Below are 25,483 nucleotides of genomic sequence, written 5' to 3'. Positions count from 1 at the left end.
TCAAAATATACTTTGACATTCCCCTGTTATTGGACGGTATCAGTACATCAGGACTCAGTGTGAAATCCTGTAAATCTGTCTCTGCTCATAATCTGTGTTTCACTCGTCAGCAAAGCGCACAAACACATCCAGCATCTCTGACATCTCAGCGGGGCTTTTCTGACCGTGTTGTGCGACTGAAGCGCGCGTGTGTGTGTGCATACATATCAGAAATTTCCCTCTTCCAAGCTGTTTTTTTCCAGCGCAAGCATCTTCTAAAACCCCTCCACTTCAAAACTACCGTGTGAAAGTTGAAACTTCAAAACAAAAAAGCCTCTCCGTCTCACGTTCTGCCTTCGCTTAGCAAAATGCTCCCTCTAAATTACAAAGAAAACCAAGCACTTAAGGCCCACGTAGTTGACAGTCTAACTTATGTTCAGCGAGTCTCCGACACACACACGCACACTCACAAACTTTCATTGCAGCATTTCCAAAACGTCCTTCTCAGGTCTGTCTTCTTAGATGTATTGCCCCTTTTATCCAACCAATTAGGCGTCAGCATTTCATCTCCCAGGAAACGTGTTTGTGGCTTTAATTGGCCATTTGATTTGCATCGCTTTGATTTCATTCTAACCCAGTGAAGAGTTTTATTTTCGCCCAGGCGGCTGTTGTTTTCCCCGGGGCCGGTGCCACGTGTGTGCATGTGTGTGTGTGTGTGTGTGTGTTTGTGTGCACAAGAGTGTTTATTAGTAATGCTGCATCAAAAATCTGAGTGAAGTGTTTGCGAGCGTGCGTGTGTGCGAGCGTGTGTGTGTGTGTGTGCACATGGTTGTTTAAGAGTGATGATGCATTAAAAATCTGACCAAAGTATATATGTGTGCGTGTTTGTGTATCCCTCTCTCTGTGTGTTTGTGTATGTGTGGTTGTATCTCTCTCTCTCTCTCTCTCTCTGTGTGTGTGTGTGTGTGTGCACATGGATGTTTATGAGTGATGATGTATTAAAAATCAGACCAAAGTATATGTGTGTGCGTGTGTGTCTCTGTGTGTGTATGTGTTTGTTTGTGTGCACAAGAGTGTTTATTAATAATGCTGCATGTGTGTGTTTGTGTGTGTTTGTGTGTGTGTGTGTGTGTGTGTGTACGTGTTTTTGTGACATATCAGGACACAAATCTGTATAATGACATGGGTATGACACAGGTATTACAAAAAGGAGATGAAAAATGAAGACATTGGTGACATCCTCATTTCTCAAAATGCTTATAAATCCCACAGAATGAGTTTAATCAGAGAGTAAAGCTGCACACAGTCTCCTGTGATGGTTGGGTTGAGGGGTAGTGTGGGGTTGAGGGCAATATAATATACGGTTTGGACAGTATAAAATGAATGAAAACCTATGTATTGTTCTCACTTTTTACAAAAACAAACATGTGTGTATGTGTATATGTGTGTGTGTGCGTGCATGCGTGCGTGCGTGTGTGTGCACATGGGTGTTTATGAGTGATGATGCATTAAAAATCAGACCAAAGTATATATGTGTGCGTGTGTGTGCGTGTGTGTGTGTGTACAAGAGTATTTATTAGTAATGCTGCATCAAAAATCTGAGTGAAGTGAAGTGTGTGTGTGTGTGTGTGTGTGTGTGTTGTGTGCATATGAGGGTTTATGACTGATGTTGCCTCAAAAATCAAACCAATGTTCATACGTGTGTTTGTGTGTTTGTGTGTGTGTGTGTTTGTGTGTGTGTGCGTGCGTGTGTTGTGTGCGCATGAGTGTTTATGAGTGATGATGCATTAAAATCAGACCAAAGTATATGTGCGTGTGTGTGTGTGTGTGTGTGTGTTTGTGTCTGTCTGTGCACATGGGTGTTTATGAGTGATGATGCATTAAAACTCAGACCAAAGTATATGTGTGTGTGTGTGTGTGTGTGTGTGTGTGTGTGTGTGTGTGTGTGTGTGAGCATGTGTGTTGATAAGTGATGTTGCATCAAAAATCAGACCGAAGTATATATATATATATATATATGTGTGTGTGTGTGTGTGTGTGTGTGTGTGTGTGTGTGTGTGTGTGTGTGTGTGTGTGTGTGTGTGTGTGTAAGTGTAATCCAGATGGAGCAGGGTGTAGGATTTAGATTGAGGGTTGAAAAGTGTGCTCCTCGGTTGCTTCACTTTCAAACATTTTTAGCATTCTTTGAAGCGTGGTGGGTGTTGTTGTGAACACTGTTACATCTTGGGCAGTGTGAGGAAAGCATCATGCTTTATCTCTGCGGGCTTCCTGTCGACGTGTACAGGCAGGTGTAAGGGATCACGCACACACATATGCACGCGCACACACACACACATACACAGAGGAAAAGGCCCACAGGCCCCGGCTTGCCCACACACTCATTTTCCAGCAGTGGGATGAGACGGTGGGGGGCGGAGGACTGTATAGTGGTGTATCCAAGGAGAACGACAAGTAGTTTTTCTTCTACATGAAAGGTGCTTCTGCAGCCGAAGCAGAGAAGAGCAAAAAGATTAAATCTATAGTGGTCCTATAGTATGCCTTAAAAGGGTTAGCTCAGTCCGATATGAAACATTTGACAAAATGCACTCACTAATGTCATTTCAACCCTAAAATGTTATTCATTTTTGGAGAAAAAAAGAAGATATTTTTAAATCAAGTCTGAGAGACTTCTGTTTCTCCACTGAAAGACAAAAACGCTGATGCTTCAGAATGTTCATGAAGGATCAGAAGAGGTTGATTTATATGCATTGAGCAGTTTCATCTAAGTCTTTTGATGAGATGTGATCATTTTAAATGATGAATAGATTTATATTAAAACTTGTATTAGGCTTTTTAACTATGCATTGGACCTTAGAAGATCCTGATGACCTTGGATTGGTTTCACAGTACTGTGATTTCTGCTCTAAAATATATTCTTTTTAAATGCTTTTTAAATATATTCTCTTAAAAAACAAATTCTTTTATCTTACTGAACACAATGTATTCCATTTTAGAAACAAATATTTTTGTCGAGAAAACATGTCAGGCTTAATTCAAATAAATCATTGACTTCTGCTTTCTTCAATAGTTTTAAAAACACTGAACTTGAAAAGGCATCTTTGGATATCTTCCTCTTCTCTGGATATAAAGTAAAACCACAGCGCTGTTCAGGTCTATAGCATGCTTGGATGTTGGTTTATAAGTGATTTATTTTTCAGATGTTTCCTGAATCATGTGTTGACCAGAGGCTTTTGATATAAAGAATCCTTTTCTCTTGAAGACACTGCAGCCTTAAAAAACTAAAGTAAAATAGTCGTTAAAAAAACACATTAAAAAAAGTGCATATACCTTAGGAACGGTTTAACAAAAAAAATGTTGTGGTATTAAAACCTTGACTTTTCCAAACCACGATAAACTGTGGTAAACCTTGTGACCGGTTATCATCCTGTGCCTAGCGGTAACACTGATCAGTGAGCATAAACAAGCTCAATCATACCAGCGCTGGCTATAAAATGTGATAAAGTACACTAAACTAGTGCAGATAAAAGTGATTTCTACTTTAAATAATATAGTTCAGGCAATAATAAAAAGAATAAAAAAAATCTCAATTTAACTTTAAAGCATATTTTACATGAATCAGTTTGTTTATAGTGGTTTCTTTGCAAAACTAGCATAGTAATATAATTTCAAAAAATTGTATAAAATTTTGCATTGTTTGCTGTTTTCTAGCTGTTTTTACAATATTTTATGATGGCTTTTTTTGTTAGGTGTGGTAGGTCAATGACATTTTCTAAATTTGGAGATCCTTTCTACTCAAAATGACACATTCGTTGTACATTTTTAATAGAACTCGATACATTGTAATATATTGTGCACAGATAACAAGAAGTCTATTGTGTTGCATGCTTAACTAGTTTTAGGTCAGACTTAAAAGCTTGGATTAATTCAGTACTACAAAGTTTGAATAAACCAAGTAGAGAGTAAAATACATGACATGGAATAAGTCAACTTCAAATGACAAAGTAAAAATTTTAAACTTTTAAGTTGCTTACACTGTAAAAACATCTTGCTGTCCTACATTTTTTATTTGAATCAAATAAACTTTACTAGTCATCTCAACTCAAACTGACTAAAAATATTAAGTTTAACTTTATAAAATTAAAAAAATAATACAAAAATTTAGTTGAAACCTGATTTACGTATTAAACCTGATTAACTTATCAAAATAGGTTAAAGCAACATAAAAATATTTGTTGTCTTGACTTTTTCCAGCGTAGAAAATTTATTTCATACATGGCATTTCTTTAAAAAAAATGTGTGTAAATGTGTGTGAATAAAACATAAATATGTTGTTTTATTTCTTTCATTGAGGACTTTTTTTCCCAAAAGTATGCCAACTAAGTTTCTTTTTTCATATGAATGTATAGTTCAACACACATTTGCAAACTCATCGCAAACTTACAGCTTTTGACCTGCAGTTAAGCAGATTTTCTTTTGGATTATGCAAGCTAATGCACAATACAATAAAATTGATATCTTTCATTTTATCTGTCTTTTATTTTGACAAGAAAATTCAAATAAACAAGTTAACTGTCTGTAGACCAATGTTTTTGTAAAATCCAGCCGGATCTCATGAGGAAAACGTAACTATTTTACCGATTGTCAGTTTATTGGATAGTTCCGTTGTACAGTTTTAAAAAGGATGTGTGCATCCAACCCTGCCCCTAAACCCAACTGTCATTGGGGGATAAGCAATTGTACTAAATTGTACAAATGAGATTGTTCGAATTCATATAAACTACCCACTAAATCAAAAAGTTATGAATTGCCATGAGATTGTGTTGGTAAAATCTGCTAATCTTAAAAAAGTGATCATGTTTCTTTAGAAGATTTGGGTTAAACAACTCAATTCGTATAGATTTTCTATTGGTCTTATCAAGAATGTTTTGAACATCAACGAAAAACTTTGATTAGGGAGAAATATTTGATTCAAAATAACGTCACCAATGTCTTATGCATCTCAAATAACACACTCTGAATTTTCAATTTGGGGTGAACTGTTCATTTAAGGGGTAAAACATACAAAAAACTAACCAAACAAAAAATACAGCGAGGAATAATACCACAGTGGTCTGTCTGACCACTTCTAAGAAAGTATTTTGAAACCCCCATCAATCTTCAGCCATTATTCTGCCACCCTATCATCACACTTTTCACAAATGGACCGTGTACAATGTGAGTAATCAAAAAATAAATAAATAAAAAGCTTATTTGATTTGATTGACACACTTTCCAAACGTACATACATGAACAAGTCCCTCAGGTGGTCATGTTCATACTGTATGTAATGATCAGGTTTAACAATATGATGAAAGCAGGATGGAAAAAACACTGTATTTATCTTCTTTCCCTCCCCGAGCTCTCTTTCTCTGAGAAAAAGTTGAGCCAAGGTATAATCCCTAATTGCAGTCTTATAATTAAGTGTGCAAGTCCAAACAGCACACTTTAAATGCTAATTAAAGACTGCGCCCTTTATTCTTTGTTATGCATACTGATGTAGGGTGCATATGGATTTTCAACGTGACCTCTGCAGTCTTCACAAATTATTTTAGACAAAGAAGAGGCAACTCACGCAGAGCAATTTAGAGACATTATACATGTGCTTGCAGTGAATGAAACTAATGTTTAACAGCTACAATTATTTCACAAATATTTGATGCATTTAATCTAGTCTCACATTAGTTACACTTAAAAATGAATCACATGACTTTCATCATTGACTGTCTGTAACCTTTTGATTTGACTTTTAACAGTTTTTTATGTTTTCAGATTCCTTAGTATTAAATCTAAATCTATTAAAATTAATACTAATAGATTTAATCAGTTAAATAATGTGATTCATGGTAAATATGTCTATATTTAAAAGCTAAATCAAATTAGGTTTATTCTATGAAAATGATTTCTTATTTATGGGCATTAAAAGTATTTTAAACATATTGGATTTATTGATATTATTACATAAACTTTGTTCTTATTTGTTTCATTTATGTTTAAACAAAAATATCAATCACAATAAGTTTATTAGTTCAATTATGTTAAATAAATAAAAAATTATATGCAATCAGAATACATCTTATTTGTTAGGCTGACATATTTTTTGAGTACTGTATTTCAAACATTTTAAACAGTTTAAACAGACGAGTTTAAACAGTGGCCTTTCGCTGAAAACAACCGGGTAATTTATTCTCTCAAGCTTTGTTTCTTCCGAGCTTATCTGAGTTCTGTTGCATTGTTGTGCTCCTTTATCATTTATTGAACTGTTTATTAACAACTATTTATTAATTGAAAGGCTTGATACTGATTGAAGTGGCGATGAGGTCTTGAATCTTCTGAGAGGATCTTTAAAAAGTCTTAAAAAGCTTTTGAAATTTTGTTTATGACTTCTGTATATACCCTGTTCAAACACTGATAAACACAGAAATGAAACAAGTGCTTATTATTCGTTCAGGAAGCCAAATTTGATTGCCATCAGGAGTTCATCAATGGATAGTTTGATTAACAAATTTGTTCAAAAACACATACTTTTTCAGGACTTAAACGTGTGATTTCTTGAAGCGTTTATTCAACAGAAGAATCAAAACTTTTGATTTGCTCAGCTATGAAAATGTAACTAATCTGCTGAATAAATAATTTGCTGTAATATTCATTCAACTGTCCCGTTCAAAAATGCTGATTCATTCATTCAACAACAACAAAAAGTGACTATTTTTATAAGCGAAGAGAGTCACTAAGTCATTCACATAACAAATTCATTAAAATTGCATATTATTTGTTCAAGAATGAAAAAAGTGAGGGAGGCACGGTGACTCAGTGGTTAGCACTGCCACCTCATAACAAAAAGGTTGCTGGTTTAAGCCCCGGCTGGGTCAGTTGGCATTTCTGTGTAGAGCTTGCATGTTCTTACTGTGTTGGCGTGGGTTTACTCTGGGTGCACCGGTTTCCCCCACAGTCGAATTACATTCATTCATTCATTTTCTTGTCGGCTTAGTCCCTTTATTAATTCGGGGTCGCCACAGCGGAATGAACCGCCGACTTATGCAGCAAGTTTTTACACAGCGGATGCCCTTCCAGCCGCAACCCATCTCTAGGAAACATCCACACACACATTCACACACACACTCATACACTACGGACAATTTAGTCTACCCAATTAAAATCGAGCACCCGAAGGAAACCCACGGGAGAACATGCAAACTCCACACAGAAACACCAACTGAGCCGAGGTTCGAACCAGCGACCCAGCGACCTTCTTGCTGTGAGGTGACAGCACTACCTACTGCGCCACTGCCTCGCCTCCAATTACATTCACTATAGGTAAATTGAAAAAGCTAAATTGGCCGTAGTGTAGGCGTGTGTAACTGAATGAGAGTGTGTATGGGTGTTTCCCAGCACTGCGTTGCGGCTGCAAGGGTATCTGCTGAATAAGTTTTTGGTTCATTCCGCTGTGGTGACCCTAGATTAATAAAGGGACTAAGCCCAAAAAAAAAATGAATGAATAACTGTTCATGAATAAAATATATGATGGTTGAAACATTCATTAACAGATATATTCAAACCTTTTGATTCAATCAGCTATGAAAAAGTAAGTAATCAAATGAAGGAGTAATTTACTGAATAATTCATTCAACTGTCCCATTTAAAAATGCTGATTCATTCAGCAACAACTTCAAAAATCACCATGTTTAATGATCAAAGAGTCATTGAATCATTAATTTAACCAGTTCATTAAACAATAAATTCATTTTTGTTCACGAATGAAACATAAAACGGTTGAAACGTTCATTAACACATTCATTCAAATCTTTTGATTTGGTCATCTATGAAAAAGTAAGTAATCTGCTGAAAAATGTATTTATTGAATAATTCATTCAACTGTTCCATTCAAAAATGCTGATTCATTCAGCAACAACATCAAAAATCACCATGTTTTATGAGTAAAGAGAGTCATTGAATTAATCATTTATTAATTGACATCTATAAATAAAAATGTTATGAATCTGTACCATATCAGTCATCTTTGACTATGTTTTTGGTTTGAGCTTTCTAGTAATTACATGTTCTTTTGTTTCGTAAGTTTTATAAACCACTGAAACTTTGAAAAAAATTCAAGAATCATTCTACAAAAGACTAATACGTAGGTAAATACATAAACAGATACATCTATATTCTCACAGCTCTTCTTCATTTATGCACATTATACTAATGCTTCTTACAATCTGTTCAGTTGCCAAAAATAGTCGCTCTCTCTTGTTTCCCAGTATTTATTTATTACCTATTATATATTTATTAACTTGACTCTTTTTTTTTCTTTCATTACTCAGGGGTTTAACTATGCATCTCTCTCTCTCTCGTTCTCTGACAGGCAGTGACAGAAGCAGCCTGGGGTGTTTGAATAAAAGATGAATACTCAGGCTGGTTCATGACACTGGGGTAACCCTGAACTGTAACCGTAGAACCACAGAGCTGCAGTCAGACCACAACAAAAGGATCACCCCTCGAGAACCTTCAGTACGGGGAATCGGGGGAATCGGAGAGCCGAGTTAATGCCGGCTCAAATATGAATGCAATTCAGTAAGAGCTGAATAGGAAACGACACTGGGACTCTAAATGCTGGAGCTTTTCTACTCAATGCCAGCAGTGTGTTTAAGACACAATGCATAGGCCTAACAAAGAGGTGTGTTATTTTTGTGTGGCTGTTTGTTTAATTGTCTGTGCAGGGTGTGTGTGTGTGTTTAATTGTGGGTCTGTGTGTGTGAGAGAGATTTTGTGTGCAACTGATGCCTTTAGAATGCAGCCAGCACAGGAATATCTCTAATAATAGCCATCCAGCATTTGGCCAGATGATATTTTGGCTGCAGAGCTGTATGGTGAATCATAGGAAGATGATGAAGAATAATTCTGATCCCTGCATTTCCATTAGCGTCTCTTTAGAAAGGATTCCCAGCGAGCGTTCTTCTATTCAATACATTTAGAGACAAATATTATTTTATCATATGAAAACTTGATTAAATGATTCATTATAATGCTGTTGACGAAACGCGACGTGAAAGAAGCCACGCTGAAAGATATTAACAATGCAGTAGCAGCGTTTTGAAAAAGGGAAACGTAAGAGGAATTGATTTAAATAATCCAATCACAGTACTTTGGGGATTGACCCGCTTGAGCTGGAAGAACTGAATGCTGGTAAACTGAACCACTTTGCAGACAGATTAATATGCTTACTCAAACGCATCCTATATATACACTATATGAGATTAGTTGGCTGAATCCATGACATAAATGCAATACTACAACTTATTTTTGAACAGAAAATGAAGTGCTGCGTAAACAACTGTAATCTATGTAAGATTGTGTTGTTCTAAAACAATACATTGCATGTTGTCATATATACACATACAGCTATGGAACAAAGTAAGTTGGACTTGACCTTGTTAACACTGTTTAATACTAAGAATGTTAATACTGTACTGTATATGTCTAACGGTCTAAAATATTTCTTCCAAATTTCAAATAAATATATTGCCATTTAGAGTTTTATTTATTTATTTATTTATTTATTTATTTATTTATTTATTTATTTATTTATTTATTTATTTATTTATTTATTTATTTATTTAAATGTGGCTTTATTTATTTATTTATTTATTTATTTATTTATTTATTTATTTATTTATTTATTTATTTATTTATTTATGTATATGTTTATTTAAATGTGGCTTTATTTATTTATTTATTTGTTTGTTTGTTTGTTTGTATTTATTCGATTATTTATTTATTATTTAAATGTGGCTATGTTTATGTATTTGTTTATTTCTTCATTTTTTATTTGTTTATTTATTTAAATGTGGCTTTGTTTATTTATTCGTTTGTTTATTTTTGTTTTTTCTGTTTATTTATTTATTTAAATGTGGCTTTGCTTATTTATTCATTTATTTATTCATTTTTATTTATTTATTTAAATGTGGCTTTGTTAATTTATTTGTTTTTTATTTGTTATTTATTTATTTAAATGTGGCTTTGTTAATTTATTTGTTTATTTATTAGATTTTTTATTTAATTATTTATTTAAATGTGGCTTTGTTTATTTATTTGTCTATTTATTTAGTTTTTATATGTTTATTTAAATGTGGCTTATTAACTGCCCATTATTAAGAGATTCATCCCAGGCTCATTATTGATACGTTACCCTATATACATTTCTGAAGAGCGCCAAATACATCCCAGCAAAAAATGCAGTTTTTTTATTTATTTATTATAATTTTTTTGTGTGTGTGTGAACCCACCAGAGACCGCTGTGTATGCTTTTCCAATCCTAAATTTTGCTAGCAGTTGCCATTTGTGCTTGCTGTTCTCTCGTAAATCACCAGAGACCACTGTCGACTGACTGACCGACTGATCGATCCCGCTACCCACCCCCCTTCATGTATTCATTTATTCATTCATTTATTTATTCATTTAGAAAATTCAGTTGGTTTTCAGGGCCAAAATATATCCCCCAAATATTGACATAAACATAGGTATTGTGCTGTCTAAAATAGATATAAATAAACACTTGACGTCAGAATTATTAGACCCCTTTCAACTTTTAAACAGAGCAAGGAAATTTTCACAGTAATAATATTTTTTCTTTGTTTTATTCCCGGTGGAATAAAAAAAATTTGAATTTTATTTTACAAAACATTTTAAGCTCAATTTTATTAGCCCTTTTAAACTTTATTTTTTCGATAGTCTACACAGAACAAACCATTGTTATACAATGACTTGCCAGATTACCCTAACCTGCCAAGCTAACCTAATTAACCTAGTTCAGCATTTAAATGTCACTTTAAGCTGTATAGAAGTGTCTTGAAAAATATCTAGTCAAATAATTTTTACTGTCATCATGGCAAAGATAAAATAAATCCGTTATTAGAAATAAGTTATTAAAACTATTATATTTAGAAATGTTAAAAAAAATCTTCTCTTTGTTAAACAGAAATTGGGGGAAAAATAAACAGGGGGGCGAATAATTCTGACAAATAGAAAAAGAAAATAAAGTTCTTTAAATCAGTGTTCATCAACCACGTTCCTGGAGGACCACCAGCTCTGCATTTTTTCCTGTCTCCTTAACCAAACACACCTGATTCAGATCATCAGCTCATTAGCAGAGACTGAAAGACCTGTAATGGGTGTGAAAGACAAAGGAGACATCCAAAACATGCAGTGTTGGTGTTCCTCTAGGAACGTGGTTGAGAAACACTTCTTTAAATGGTGACATTTTATTGTAAATTAGAAATATATATATATGTGTGTGTGTGTGTATGTGTGTGTGTGTGTGTGTGTGTGTGTGTGTGTGTGTGTGTGTGTGTATATATATATAAATTGTAAACTATGACTTAAATCTTAAATCTGTCTCAAGCACAAACTGAACACTCTGTTCTGAGCCTGGACACAGATGAAGAAATGGTTAAGAGTCATGGCCTAGATCTTGTGCTAGAAACTGATGTAAGAGGATGGGAACTTTTCATCTCCACGTGTACCTTTGCATCTCAGCTTAATGTGTGTGTGTGTGTGTGTGTGTGTGTGTGTGTGTGTGTGTGTGTGTGTGTGTGTGTGTGTGTGTGTGCGTGTATGTGTGTGTGTGTGCGCTTTTTGGGTCTGTTGCTGCTTGCCTGGGAGTATGTGGGTAAGGAATACCCTGAATTCCTGTCGTGTCTCATTTTGAGGTTGAAACAGTCGGGCGAGCAGGTCTGCGCATTAGAAACTCTGACAGCCTTGACTCTCTGACTCATTTCAGATTTATACGATGTGGCAAACAATACCTTTGTGTCAGCCACTGAAGGACAATGTTTTAATAAAACTGTGTTTTGCCAGCATTTCGTTTCATATGACCTACTTGAATGAAACATATTTTTCCTCGTTTTGTAACACTTTTGATTTACAATTAGCTCTCTATAGAATCACAGCAGGATTGTGGGAGGTAATCTGATGTTAAGTGTCCACATGTCTTTATTTGAACATATAAAATCTCAGTTTACTCCCTCTGCTTTGTTAATGAATATTTGTGGCTCCTTATAATGAATGAGCGATTGTTATTCTGTATTAAAAGAACACTAAAATGACTTTTTATTTTACGCTGACATCCCTAAACAGCCTAGCAGAAAACTTTAATCAATAGTGAAACAACTATTTACGCATTATTTTAGCAAATTTGCATTCAGCATGAATATATTCAAGTACAAAATGCTTACTTTTCATGATCAAATTGATTCGCCTCTACAGTACATTCCCTGCAGGCACAGGACATCAACATGACGTCATATTGACCTTGTATCCCAACGTCGTCGGGACGTTAGATTTTGTATAGAAATGAAAATCGGGTTGACGTCAGAACCCAATGTCAGGCTGGCGTCCATGTCAACCTAAAATCAACTAAAAATCAACGTCTAATTATGTTACATCTTGCCGTTGTGTGGACGTTACCACTATGACATCTATTAGACATTAGATTTTGGTCACTTTTGAACACAACCTAAAATCAACCAAATATCAACGTTATTTGATGTCATTATTGGACATTAACATAATGTTGTCCTTAGACGCAGGCTAGATATTAAATTTTGTTCACTTGAAGCCATGACTTAAATCCAACCTAGTATTAACGTCTTATAATGTTGTGTGCCTGCTGTGTTGTTTCTTGCTGAATATCTTGTTTCAATTGAAAATGTCCAGTTGAGTTGCGACCAGCAATTCACAGTCTCTGCATGAACAACTCTTCAATAACTCCAAAAATATCTCCATTTTTGGTAAATAACAAAGAACATTTGAGCTTAGTTGTGTCCCAAATTACACAATATACACAGTACTCTATGCTCAGTACTCAACCGTTTAGTTTATGAGTTTAGTCGTGCCAAAAGGAACACTAACTTTTTTTACTAATAGACATTCAAACTGTTTCCCAGTCGACATTTAATGGTTGCCAGATTGGTGAAATAAATGACCAAACTGTGAGTACAATCAGATTCAACATTGAGAAGTGGCATTATCAATTAAGTTGGTGAATATTGCTTGCAAAATCCAAAATAAATAAAATAATTCAACCTTAGCACCCGATAGCTCCCTCCCATCCACTATGTGAGCAAAGCATTGAGTGTATGAAGTGTTCAAAATTTCTTTTTTTACAGCTAAATAACTGTACGTTCACACTGAAAGTGGCGAGAGCGTCAAAGAAACTAGAAGTCATTCATTTTCAATGGAAGCCGGTGGGGTAAATAAATGGCGAGGAGCAGCATGGCGCGTCTTCGAAAGTGTGGCTGTCGAGGAAAGTTGAAATCAAGTCAACTTTATGGAAAGGAGCTAGGACGTGGTTCGCATAGAATGTAGAAGTCCAACGCTTGAGAGTCCAGAGAACACAGATACTGTGAACTTTGGTTCCGACCACAATTGTTCCCAAGGGTTTTAGTATTGCAGTCAATGGAATTCCAATGTTTTACAAAGTTTTCTTACAGGAAAAAAAAAACAAAAACGTATATATTTTTCTTTAAAAAAGCATGAATCGCATGCGACAATGCAAAACAGTATTGATGCTTCAGAATATTTCTGACATATAGACACATTGGATAATTAAGTAGAGCAAAGCCACACCACATGCAACTTGATCTTCCATTGTAAATGAATTCGATAAAAAGTGTGCAACATTTTCATGCAAGAAAGCATGTTTATGCAGGAATGTAACTGATATGATATGCTGCAACGGCCCATTTAAATACGAGATCAATGTAGCCAATTTTGACGCTCTTGCTGCCAAAGCTGAAGGCAGACATTGTTGTCGCCAGGGTGGCCAGAGCGACCTTTGACACACAGTAAGTGCATTGTCCAGGTATTTATTCATTCATTCATTTTCCTTCGGTTTAGTCCCTTTATTCATCAGGGGTCGCCACAGCGGAATGAACCGCCAACCACCAACAATACAGCATATGTTTTATACAGCGGATGTCCTTCCAGCTGCAACCCAGTACTAGGAAACATCCAAACGCACTTATTCACACACACACTACGACCAATTTTATTCTATTCACCTATATTACATGCCTTTGAACTGTGGAGTAAACCAACGCGAACACAGGGAGAACATACAAACTCCACACAAAAATGGCAACTGACCCAGCCGAGACTCAAACCAGTAACCTTCTTGCTAAGGTTTTTTATTTTTTAGAATTTTAATTTAAAATGCATAACTAATACTATTTATACTACAAAAATGCCATTAATAAGTGATTTAGGATGCACATATTGTGTTAACATGGCTGCTTTACATGCATTACCATTGTCATTTTCAATCATTGTTCAGTTTGACTGACGGAATATATGGTAAACAATGAGTTAACCCAGCACTAATGCCTGTTGTTGCAAAGATATGTGATGGTCACATGAGAGCACCTCCCATCTGGCCATAGCCATCAGTGTTACTAACCTAATGTGTCATCTATAAATTATTAACCTCTCATTTTTCAGCGTGTTACACTTGGCCACTGAAAACCATCCTCTGTCATTTTTATAGCCTCACGTTTCACAGATGTCCGAGACAATTTAATGGGAAGTACACAGCACTGAAGTTATTTACTGCAAGTGTATTTGCATTTGCACAAAATGACTTATAATTGAACGTCTGACATAAAATGTGATCCGAAAGGCAATTAGCAAACAATGATGCAGAAACAAAGAGAGGCCATATTGAATATCTAAATTAGGACTGCTGATTGACTTATGCTGGCCTTAAATTAACATTATTAATTCTAATTAATAACTCTAAATCAGCCTTAAAATAAGCGTTTCCATTTTTAGAGTTGGATAACAACATCATTCAGTCTCTTAATGAACCATTTTTTCCTTTTCACAATGTCCCTCAAATTAGATTTTTTCCTCTTCGGATTTAGCAAACTTCAAGACATTATTCCTCCCAATAACATTGCTAGGTCAAACACACGCACACACACACACTTCCACCATCATTCACAATCCTTTATAACCATTGCAGTGCACGTCCATGTAAAAGCTTTCATAATGCTTTCCCAATGAAAATCAATACAGCCCTGCAAAAGTGAGGTGAGCATTAGCGATCTCCCCTCATTTCTCTCTCTCCTTTCCCTCCATGTGTCTCCCACTGTCTCCTGGGCCCTCCATCACTAGCGGCCTCCATTAATTTATAATATCCATCTCTAGAGTCGGCCCTCACAAGCGTACGCATGGCCCCCGTGAGCATGCAAGTGTGAGTGTCAAGTATATCGGCTATCCATCTGACCTGTTGTCTGATCCCGAATGTGTGTGTTGAGTTACACAGACTCACCTAATGCCCACCTGTCTGACCGTTAACCCCGCACACCTGAGTGGGGTGTCTGGAAGTGTGCGTCGGAACGTTAACAAGCCTAGTATATTGATTGCCACGGTGTCTATTCAAAAGATAGGACAGTGTGCCGCTGCGGGGGACAGGATACAACCGGTCGATAGGTGTCGACATTAGCGGGCGGAAGTGGGAGGTGCTATAGAAAAAGTGTGCTACAGCAAAATAAAAAGAGAGAGAGAGTTCGGAGTTTCACTTAGGAACATGCTGAGTTGTGCATTTCTAGAGGATGGGTTGGAGAGAGACAGATATAGGTCAACAGGATTTACATTTTCATCAGTTTTATGAATGCGTCCGCGCACCGGGCCGACATGCAAACAAGGTTATAATACTTTTAGATTTTTCATTAGCTTTAGTTGTTATTTCAATCAATCATTCATTCATTCATTTTCTTTTCGGCTTAGTCCCTTTATTATTATGGGTTCGCCACAGCGGAATGAACCGCCAACTTATACAGCATATGTTTATGCAGCGGATGCCCTTCCAGCTGCAACCCATCACATGGAAACATTCATTCACACCCACGGAGGTAGGAAACCCACGCAAATATGGGAAGAACATGCAAACTCCACACAGAAATGCCAACTGACCCAGCCGAGGCTCGAACCAGCGACCTTCTTGCTGTGAGGCGATCATGACACCCACTGTGCCACCGTGACGCCCATATTTTATTATTTCATTTAGATTTTTTGTTTTCAAATTCAGTTAGTTTTGATTAGCTTTAATATTTTGTAATTACTTAGTTTTATTTTTTTATAAGTTTTTGTTTTTTTGCTTGTTGTTTTTCTTGTTAACAAGGATATTTGTTAGGTGCAAGATTCAAAATCATCTGAATAAATATTGTATAACTCAATCAAAGAAATAAGGCTACATTTTTTAAAACAACCCTGCAGGCACAGGACGTCAACATAACGTCATATTGACATTGTATCCAACTTACCCCAGCGTCGTGGGTATGTTGGATTTTGTTTGAAAATGAAAATCGGTTGATGTCAGAACCCAACATCAGGCCGACGTTAATGTCAAATGTCTAACCTAAAATGAACTAAATATAAACGTCTCATCATCTTCAACCTTGACGTTGTGTGGACGATACCACTATGACATCTATTAGACGTTGGATTCTGGTAACTTTCCAAAACAACCTACAATCAACCTTATGTCAACATCATTTGTCTTCATTATTGGACGTTTCAAAATTTGGTGAATTAGTTCAACCGGTTCACTTAGAAGATGCAGTTAAAAAGAATGATTCATTTGGGATTGCAATCACTAATACAGAAATAAAACCCATTATTGGGCACAAATGTGTTAAATTAATACATTTAAGTGTCAACTCGGTTCGTATTTAATGGTGTCACCGTGCTGCTGTCATGTCCAGCCATTGTTTTAGTTGTGGGAGCAACAGCGAGGATGAATGAAAGAAGACTGGCTAGATCTGGCCAATAGCAGCATGATTACAGCAGAACGGGTCAAACATCTAGTAGGGCGAAGTAAATAGATTTACTCCTAAAAGGCTTACAGTATGTATTAAATACATTTACAAAGATGAAAACTAAGGACGCTTTTGCTCTAATTTTAGTTAGTTTCAGTTAGTTTTGTATGAACACAATACAGTTTCAGTTAGTTCCAATGTTTTAAAAAACTCTCCTTTTTTATTTTTATTTAAGTTAAATAAAATGTTTTTTCAATTCTAGTTTTCGTTTTTTTCGTTCGTTTTCATTAACTATAATAACCCTGCTTGCAATTTCAGACAGTGGTAAGGTATTGGCTTTCCATCATGCTATACCATCCCATCATGGAAGCAACAGCCAAAGGCACGCATACACTCTCCGTCTGCACCGAGCTCGAGTTAGGCTAGGTCACAAAGCTCCGCAGTAGAGGAGTTAATTACAGTGTGATCAATAATTGATTAAACCGTCAGAAAGGGTCCAACAAACTCTCCAGTAAGCATTAATGCTCTCTCATACTCATGAGCGCACACGCAGAAGCACACAAATACCAAAATTCTCCATTAAGCATTTTCAGGGAGGAAAAAAAAATGTTAGCAGATTAAGAGGATTGACTCGGTATTGGATTAACCCACCCACTGCGGTCAGGATCACACCAGCGTGGATGGATTGATTAGGCCTTGCGTGGCGCACATCTCCCTAACCACTGCATCAGCTGTTTTTTAGGCACTGGCTACAGGGAATTACAATCCGACTGTCAGTCATGCTAAAAAGACCAAAAATGACATGTCATTTAGGACTCAATATCTTGCATGTAGACCTCCGCGGATTTGGTTTAAGCTCCCAACACCTGTCAGGAAATGTAATGCGATGCCAGTGTTCAATTTAACCATGTCTCTCTATAGCACGAGGCCACCCTTTGGTTCGGGCTTAGTCCAAAGCACCTGTCAAAGGGCGTCCAGGTAATCTTTTTTTAATGCTTCCGTTAAGTGCTAAGCCAGCAGTTTGGATATGCTGCATTAAATACATGACCTGGATAAAACTGTAAAGATGACAGATAAAACAGACAACTCTGCTGGCCTGCGTGGTTTCTCTCTCAAGCTTTTCACACACATGCTGTCAAACACACTGGCTAGTCTCCGCTCAATGCAGGTATATGTTCCGCTCTATATTTAACACTTCCAAACATGTGTCAGAAAAAAGAAAGAATGTGTAAAGGAGTAAAAAATACAAGGAAAGAATGATAGAAAGCAAGTTAGAAGGAGAGAGAGAGAGAGAGAGCAAGTGGAAAGAGATCTATGGTGGTGTGAGCGAAAATGGGTTACACTTCTCCACTCTTCGACAATCTATTTTCAGTAGCTACTCCTGGAAAGGAGAGCAAGCAGTTAGCACCATATAACCTTAAGCAATCCACATGCAGTGGCACAACAACGGTAGAGAAAGATAAGACAAGTTGCTACATTTGTGCTTAAGTACAACAAGGAGCAAAACAGCTGTAATACACCACAGAATTACAAAACAACACAAAGATCATTGCCTGAATATAGACCAAGGCCCAATCCCAATTCTACCCCTTAGCCCTTTCCCTTACCTATTTCTCTTTAGCTTGAAGGCGAAGGCGTAGGGCTAAGGGGAAGGGCTACATACCCCTTTGAACAGAGATTTTTCAGCACCACAATCAAAACCACGGGGTAAAATAAATTCCCAGAATACACCAGCCACAATTAACATTATTACACAAACATTATTACAATTTTTAACAACAAACAAGCATATGTCTTAATACATTCATAACAGTGTTTGTATTTTACCGTCATGCTTTAATAAAAATGCTAAAATAAAAAACGCTAAATTTCGCTATCTATAATCCATAATAATAAATCTGTATAGTAGTCCCAAAACATTTTGACACTCGATGACACTGGAATACCCTGTCAGAAAAATCTAGTGGCTGGGAATGGGCTTTTTAAAGAAATACAATTGGGATTGAGCCCAAATGCTGTACCAAAGTGCAATATCAGATATTACAATGCAATATGCTCAATGAAACTAATTTCTCACAATTATTTTTATTGTTAATTATGTTGTGACTTAAACATCCCGAATGTCGTCTTATGTCTTAAAATGTGCATTTACTTCTCACAACTCCATATATATATAACAAATGTGAGTTATTACTCTCACACCCACTGATTATCTCACAGATTGACTAAACTCTGTCACTTTTTTTCTCTGAGAAGGAAACATACAGCATATGCTATCTTTTTTTCTTGAAAGATCTAATTACAGTGTACTCAAAGAAAATGTGTGGGGTAATCCAATGGCTATCAGCATTTTCTATAATAATACAGGAATATCCCACAGGACTGACTGAATTCAGGTTAGTTTCAGGATCCAAATCTAGTTCAAGCCTGAGGCTTTTGTCCTGACAAGACTTTTAGAATTTTTGGTAAATGTTACCCTAGCCAAACTAAATCTTGTGCCATTTTAGGATACTTAATAAATGTGACCTGCAGATACATGTTGAAGGTGAGGTAATAAAATTGAGTCATAGATTATTTTATGTTCTTACCTGTTTGCTGTACTTGATGGTTTGACAGCCGTAATCGGAGCACTGGTCTGAGCTGAGTGACATAGCGTCTGCGTTACCGGTGCCATTGCCAGTGAAGGTGTTAGTGGGGGGCAGTTCCTGCACAGCCTGGTGCTTCTTGCCTTCCACGGGTGGTGAGTTGGGCTGAAGATGCACTGCAGGCAAGGGTGAGCTGGACTTGTAGTGGCGGGCCAGATCTGGGCTTGACTGGTGGCGCCTTGAGCCTAGTCTTGGACTACTAGGGTCTCCATTAGCTGCTGCGCAATAACGGGCAGCAATCCTCTCACTGGCACTGCTGCTCTCCTCATCCTCCTCTTCTTCATCACCTCCCCCACGTCTGCAGCCGTTCACCGTCATAATTCCACTGTATAAAGAACGCTCAGATTTGGCAGTGCCATTATTACGCTTGTCTCTGCGTGGTTTGCGCCCACGCTCATTTTGGGAGCCCTGGGCTTGTAGAGGGGGAGGCTGTGGACCGAAAAAGTCCTCTTCTGGCTCCTTCTTGCCAGCCTCATAGCCGTTCTTACCCTGCGCCCCACACTGTCGAGCTGTCACAACCAGAAGGATCACCAGAATAACGGCAGCAGCACCAGCCAAGACACCGATGGCAACGCTCAGGCGTTGTTTACCAAGAGCTCTCTCGCTGTCTGGGTCACCTGCAATATCCATATAGAGGGGGATTGCAAGGCTGCGGGCCACCTGAGTGAGTGAGAGAGAGGCATACAGAGGGAGAGAAAAAGCAAAAATATGGAAAGTCATAAATGGTGTGTCTGCCCTTTGATAACTGCATCCTCATTTTATAGCACTGTCTGCTGAACCACACACGCACGCATACACATTCATCCCCACTGCAAGGCCCAGACTTCTCAATTATCATGTCAAGGCTTGGATATTCAATCATAGTTATTCTGCGCAGGCAAGTGTGACTGTGTATGTGGATGCCACTGTGTTTGTGTATCTTTCATCTTTGTATTTGCATGTTCTTCCTTCTATCCAATATCCAATATGGGTCAACAGCAATTTAATGCATGAATATTTATAAACAGCAATATCTTTTTTTTTTTTAATTTGCTCTTTTGTGCAAGGACTTCCTAGTTGTGAAAAGTTATCAGTACATTTCTGCTTGCACTTCTCTGCTCCAACCCCTCTCATCAAATAAAATGACACAAGCTTGTTGTTAATCTGCACAAACTGTTGTTGTTTCTGTATATCGAATTACTCTTTGTTTGTTTTTATTCAAACAGCATGGTGTGGTGTTGTGTCTCACCTGTGCATCCACTAGCGTAGCATTGGCCAAGCTCTCATTGATGAAGACATGCACGAGTGCTGTGGCACAAAGGGAAGGCATGCCGCTGTCATTGACCCGGACCACCAAGCGGTGCAGACCCCTGTGTCTTCTCTCCAGGGGCTCTGCCAAGGTTATGACCCCACTACTGGAGCCAATCTCAAACAGGCGAAAAGGGTTTCCGCCTACCAGAGCATAGCGCAGGTCAGCATTAGACCCTGTGTCTCCATCCGAGGCTGAGACTGTGCGGACCACAGTCCGGGCCCCACTAGCGGGTGGCAGAAGGGTGTATGATTCATTAGCGGGTGATGTGATGGATGGCGCATTGTCATTTTCATCAGTGACAAACAGGGAGACGGTGGCGGTGGCAGACCGTGGCGGTTCTCCACCATCGACAGCACGCACACGGAATGAATATGTGCTACGTCGTTCGCGGTCAAAGGATGCAGAGGAGAAAATGGTTCCAGTGTTGTTTTCAATTGAGAAAACTTCTTGCTTCCCTTCTTTGCCCTCCTCTCCACCCTCCTCTTCATCATGCTCCACGAAAAGACTCAACTCTGCATTCTCTCCTTCATCTGCATCGGTAACAGTCACCATGCCTACAGGGCTATTGGTAAGCAGGTTCTCTTTGACATAGAATGTGAAGACTTCCTGGACAAATTTGGGGGCATTGTCGTTCCTGTCCGTGACCTGGACTACAACAGTAGCAGAGCCCTGCAGAGATGGTGTCCCCTTATCTCGAGCTATCACACGAAATTCATAGCGTTCCCTCAGCTCCCTATCTAATGCCCCAGTGGCACGAATATCACCGTTATCGGCATCGATGTAAAAAGCTCCATTAACTGATGGGTCGAGTGAGTATGCAATCTCTGCATTCTTGCCACTGTCTGCATCAGCAGCCACTACAGTGACCACTCGCTCTCCCGGGGCATTATTTTCTGCAAAATGCACTTCCACTAAGCTTTGGGCGAAAGTGGGAGCATGGTCATTTATGTCTACCACACGCACTAGAAGGGAACTGTTACTAGAAAGGCTCGGGCTACCTGAGTCCACTGCCACAATAGTAACACTATATTCTCGAGTAGCTTCATAATCCAAAAGCGCTGAGGTGTGGAGAAAATATTTCTTTTTATTTCGTTCGAAAGCATCATCTGTGGCAGGTGGAGGCGCTAGTGCTGTCTCACCCGCTGGTTTCAGTGTGAATGGAACATCCCCAACCACAGTGCAGGTCACCGCACCATTCTCTCCCTGATCACGGTCTGACACCTGCACTAGGGCTACCGGTGTGTCAACCAGTACATTCTCTGGAACCATTGCAGCACCGTCCCGAACGAGGATTCGTCCAATTTTTCGAATTTCAACTATGGGTACATTGTCATTTTCATCCCTTACGTTAAGAACGACTGTAGTGCGGTCAGTACGAGGTGGTTGCCCGCGGTCACGGGCTGTGATTGTAAAACGTAACTGTGAAACTTCCTCACGGTCTATACGATGCAGAACACTCAGCCAACCTGAAGCTTCATCCAGCCTCAGGAGGCGCCGCACTGATTCGGTTGCTGCTCCGAAAACATACTCAACCTGCCCATTGACACCAACGTCGCGGTCTGTGGCACGCACCTGCAGGACAGGTGTGCCAGGTGGGGCGTTTTCTGCCATTTCTGCTTCATACACTGCTCTCTCAAAGCGTGGACTGTTGTCGTTAACATCTGTGATAGACACACGTAACAATGCTTGTGAGGAACGAGGCGGGTTGCCGCCATCACGAACGCGCAGCACAAGTTCATAAGAATCCCTTGCTTCACGATCCAGAGGCCCTTTTACAATCAACTGAGGCTGTTTCTGTCCTTCAGGTGTGTCAGCCACCTGCAGCTCAAACACACTGCTCCTGCTGGCAGGCCCTGTCCCTGTTTCTGGCCCTCTCCTTCTGTCACCACCGTTTCCATTTGTTGGACCATTTGCGGGTCGCCGGGATGATGAGCCTCCATCTCTACTGTCTTGGATAAGCTCATAGCGGTCTATGCCATTGCGACCAAAATCGCGGTCTGTGGCGGTGGGAAGGAGATAGAGAGTGCCGATTGGACGATTCTCCTCAACAGATAGTGTGAGTACTGGTGAAGGGAAAGAGGGTGTGTTGTCATTGATGTCTGTGACTACAATTCGGCCATCAAAGAGATCCACCCAACTCTGCAGGGGACCTATGACTGACACCTCAAAGTTTAAAAAGCACTCATTCTCATCAAAAATCATCTGACACTGTGGCAGCTTCTCTCTGTCAATCCTCCTGCTGCCTGTAGTAAGCTCTCCGGTGACATTGTCAATTTTGAAGAATTCAGAGCCAGATTCCAAAGCGAATGTGACATCACCAGTCCCAATCCCAGAGGTGGACAGCCCCAGGTCTGAAGCCACGTTACCAATGTGCACATCGGCCGGCCCCTCTTCCGCCACGCGGTAGCGCAGCGCTGAATCGGCGTGCGGGAGCTGAGTCAGCAGCTGCAGGATAAGCACGAGGTAGCAGCGCGCGGAGTGCACTGCGCCAACGCTCCTGCTCCCCATGACTCTCTCTCTCTCTCTTTCTCTCTCGCTCTCTTCCTCTCTCTCTCTTTCACTCTCTATCTGCAGCTTCCTCTGGTCCAAGAAAGAATCGCCACTGATTAATTTTTATGAAGGCTTCCTTCGGCAAAATCTTATGTTGTCCCACAGTCTTTCAGTTCTCCGGTCACGTTTTCAACACGATAAAATAAAACATCCACTTTGTGCAGAGCTCAGCATCGGCGATAAGTCTTTACAGCTCTTTTACGGACAATAATGATCCACTGTGCCATTTAGGAGTAAACGAGAGTCAAATCTGAGCAGTTTAAACGACTTTGTCCGGCTCATTGAGATGCTGCGGAGCGCAGGCTCCTCTCGCGCTTTCACTGTTTTAAACTGCAATGCAGTAGAACACAAAAGAGATCTGTCTGTGAATTCAGCTCTCACATTCGCATCCCAGAGCTTGCGCTACTGGCTGGGAATAAGCCAAAGTGCTTTTTAAAGTCTTTTTTTTCCGATATGGTATATTCTCTTACCTTAAAACCCAGCGCGAGGGAAATTGGAAAGCTTTCCCCGCAGTCTTACGCGCGCGTGCCAAGCTCTTATAGATTCCTTTACGGTGAACTTGACAAAGAGAAAAGCTTTTCAGTTCGACTTCCCAGAGCACGCAAATTAGCCACTTATGGAAAGATGGAGAGCAGGATAAAGTAGCAACAAAAGCCTTTAGTTATTCCTCCGGAGTCCGTGGTGGATGTGTGTGAAGTGTTTGAGGAAAAAGTCCCGCATTCTCCTCCTCCCCTCACCTGCACGTTCTACTGCACTGCATGTGAACGTCCCTCAAATGATGCTGCAGTCTCTCCCTCTCTCTCTCTCCCTCTCACTCGCTCTGTCTCAACCTCTCCCTCTCTCTTCCCCCTCCGTTCACTGCAACACTACGCTACGTAACTCAACCGTTCAGATGAAACGGGAGACCGAGAGTGTCTCGAAGGAGCTCGCGCTTTCCTTTTAACCAGTCTAAAAGCGCAAATACAGGGGGTGTGTTTGCATACGACCACAAAACAAAATTTCTCAGAAGCTAAAAACACAGTCAACTAGACAACTAGAAAAGCCACATAACGCACTTGTAAGAAAAATAAAAACAAAACAGAACTAAATAAATTGAAATGACCATATCCTGAATATGGACAGGCATTAAAAAAACAAATAAAACATCAAATAAAACATCTTACAGTCTTACAAAACATCTTACTTGAACTTAATATGGATCAAACATATAGCAAAAGCAGTACTTGTTGACAAAGACATTTACCTGAAACCGTTTTAAAAAAAGCTTGAATTTATTATATAAATTGATTATTGTGTAGGAATATATTGTGTAGCTATTAGAAATAAAGCAAATAAAGTAATAAAACAACCAAAACAATTATTGAAAATTATTTTTTTATACAAATATTGTTTCATTAAATATACCAGCTCTGTACCCGGTGATTAGAAGCTGTTTAGTAGGAAACACAACATGTCAGGGTCACTGGGGCCTTACAACAAACCTGACATCGATAACGTATATAACTGGCCTTCACCAAAACCTATTTTGGTTTAGAATGTTTGGTTGCTTTTAGTTTGTTGAACAATTATACTGAACATGGTTGTTATATTTGGTCAAGGTCCTTGGGCAGCAAATAATGTGTTTGAACAGGATAATAATCTATAAAAACAGAAACGTAAATGTGCAAACACATGAAGGTGCAAAATAAACATATACAGATAGACAGATATATATATATATATATATATATATATATATATATATATATATATATATATATATATATATATAGATAGATAGATAGATAGATAGATAGATAGATAGATAGATAGATAGATAGATAGATAGATAGATAGATAGATTATTATTATTATTTTTTTTTTGCATATCGTAAAGTGTTATTTCGTTCCTTGATTACTGTGTTATTAATATCTACACGTGCTTTACCCTGTAATTTATTCTTATTGTCTTGTTTAGCAGGTCTGTTTCTGACTCGAGGAGTGTTTTCATTGTCTGAATGCGGCAGTGCTTTTTGCTCATCCTGTGAACAATGAGCATATATCGCACACACACGCACAGGCACACGCTCACTCTCTCTCTCTCTGGTCCCAGCACGGGCTGCCCCGTAGCCACGCGGATGCGCGAGCGCAATGCAGCACTGACTGAACGTAATACTACAGTCACA

General features: G+C 38.6%; 1 protein-coding gene across 2 annotated transcripts in view; it reads right to left on the bottom strand.

Moving 5' to 3' along the window:
- pcdh7a (protocadherin 7a) overlaps positions 1–24,074 on the bottom strand; it is a 66,137-nt gene extending 42,063 nt beyond the window's left edge. Inside the window, exons 1-3 of one of the 2 annotated variants that reach the window (XR_015475862.1) lie at positions 20,706–23,309; positions 18,492–20,137; positions 16,094–18,415 (exon numbers count right to left, since the gene is read on the bottom strand). Coding sequence is in view for 1 of the 2 variants with exons in the window: in NM_001443924.1 (NP_001430853.1) it covers positions 19,421–20,137; positions 20,706–23,276 (3,288 nt within the window). In the remaining variant the exon portion in view is untranslated. 2 annotated transcript variants of the gene reach the window in all.
- Positions 24,075–25,483: the final 1,409 nt, after the last annotated feature.

The sequence above is a fragment of the Danio rerio genome, chromosome 1 (genome assembly GCF_052040795.2).
Source record: "Danio rerio strain M-AB ecotype USA chromosome 1, GRCz13ab, whole genome shotgun sequence".
Taxonomy (NCBI): Eukaryota; Metazoa; Chordata; class Actinopteri; order Cypriniformes; family Danionidae; genus Danio; species Danio rerio.
Note: the sequence above shows the minus strand (reverse complement) of the source record. Positions and strands in the feature narration are given on the sequence as shown.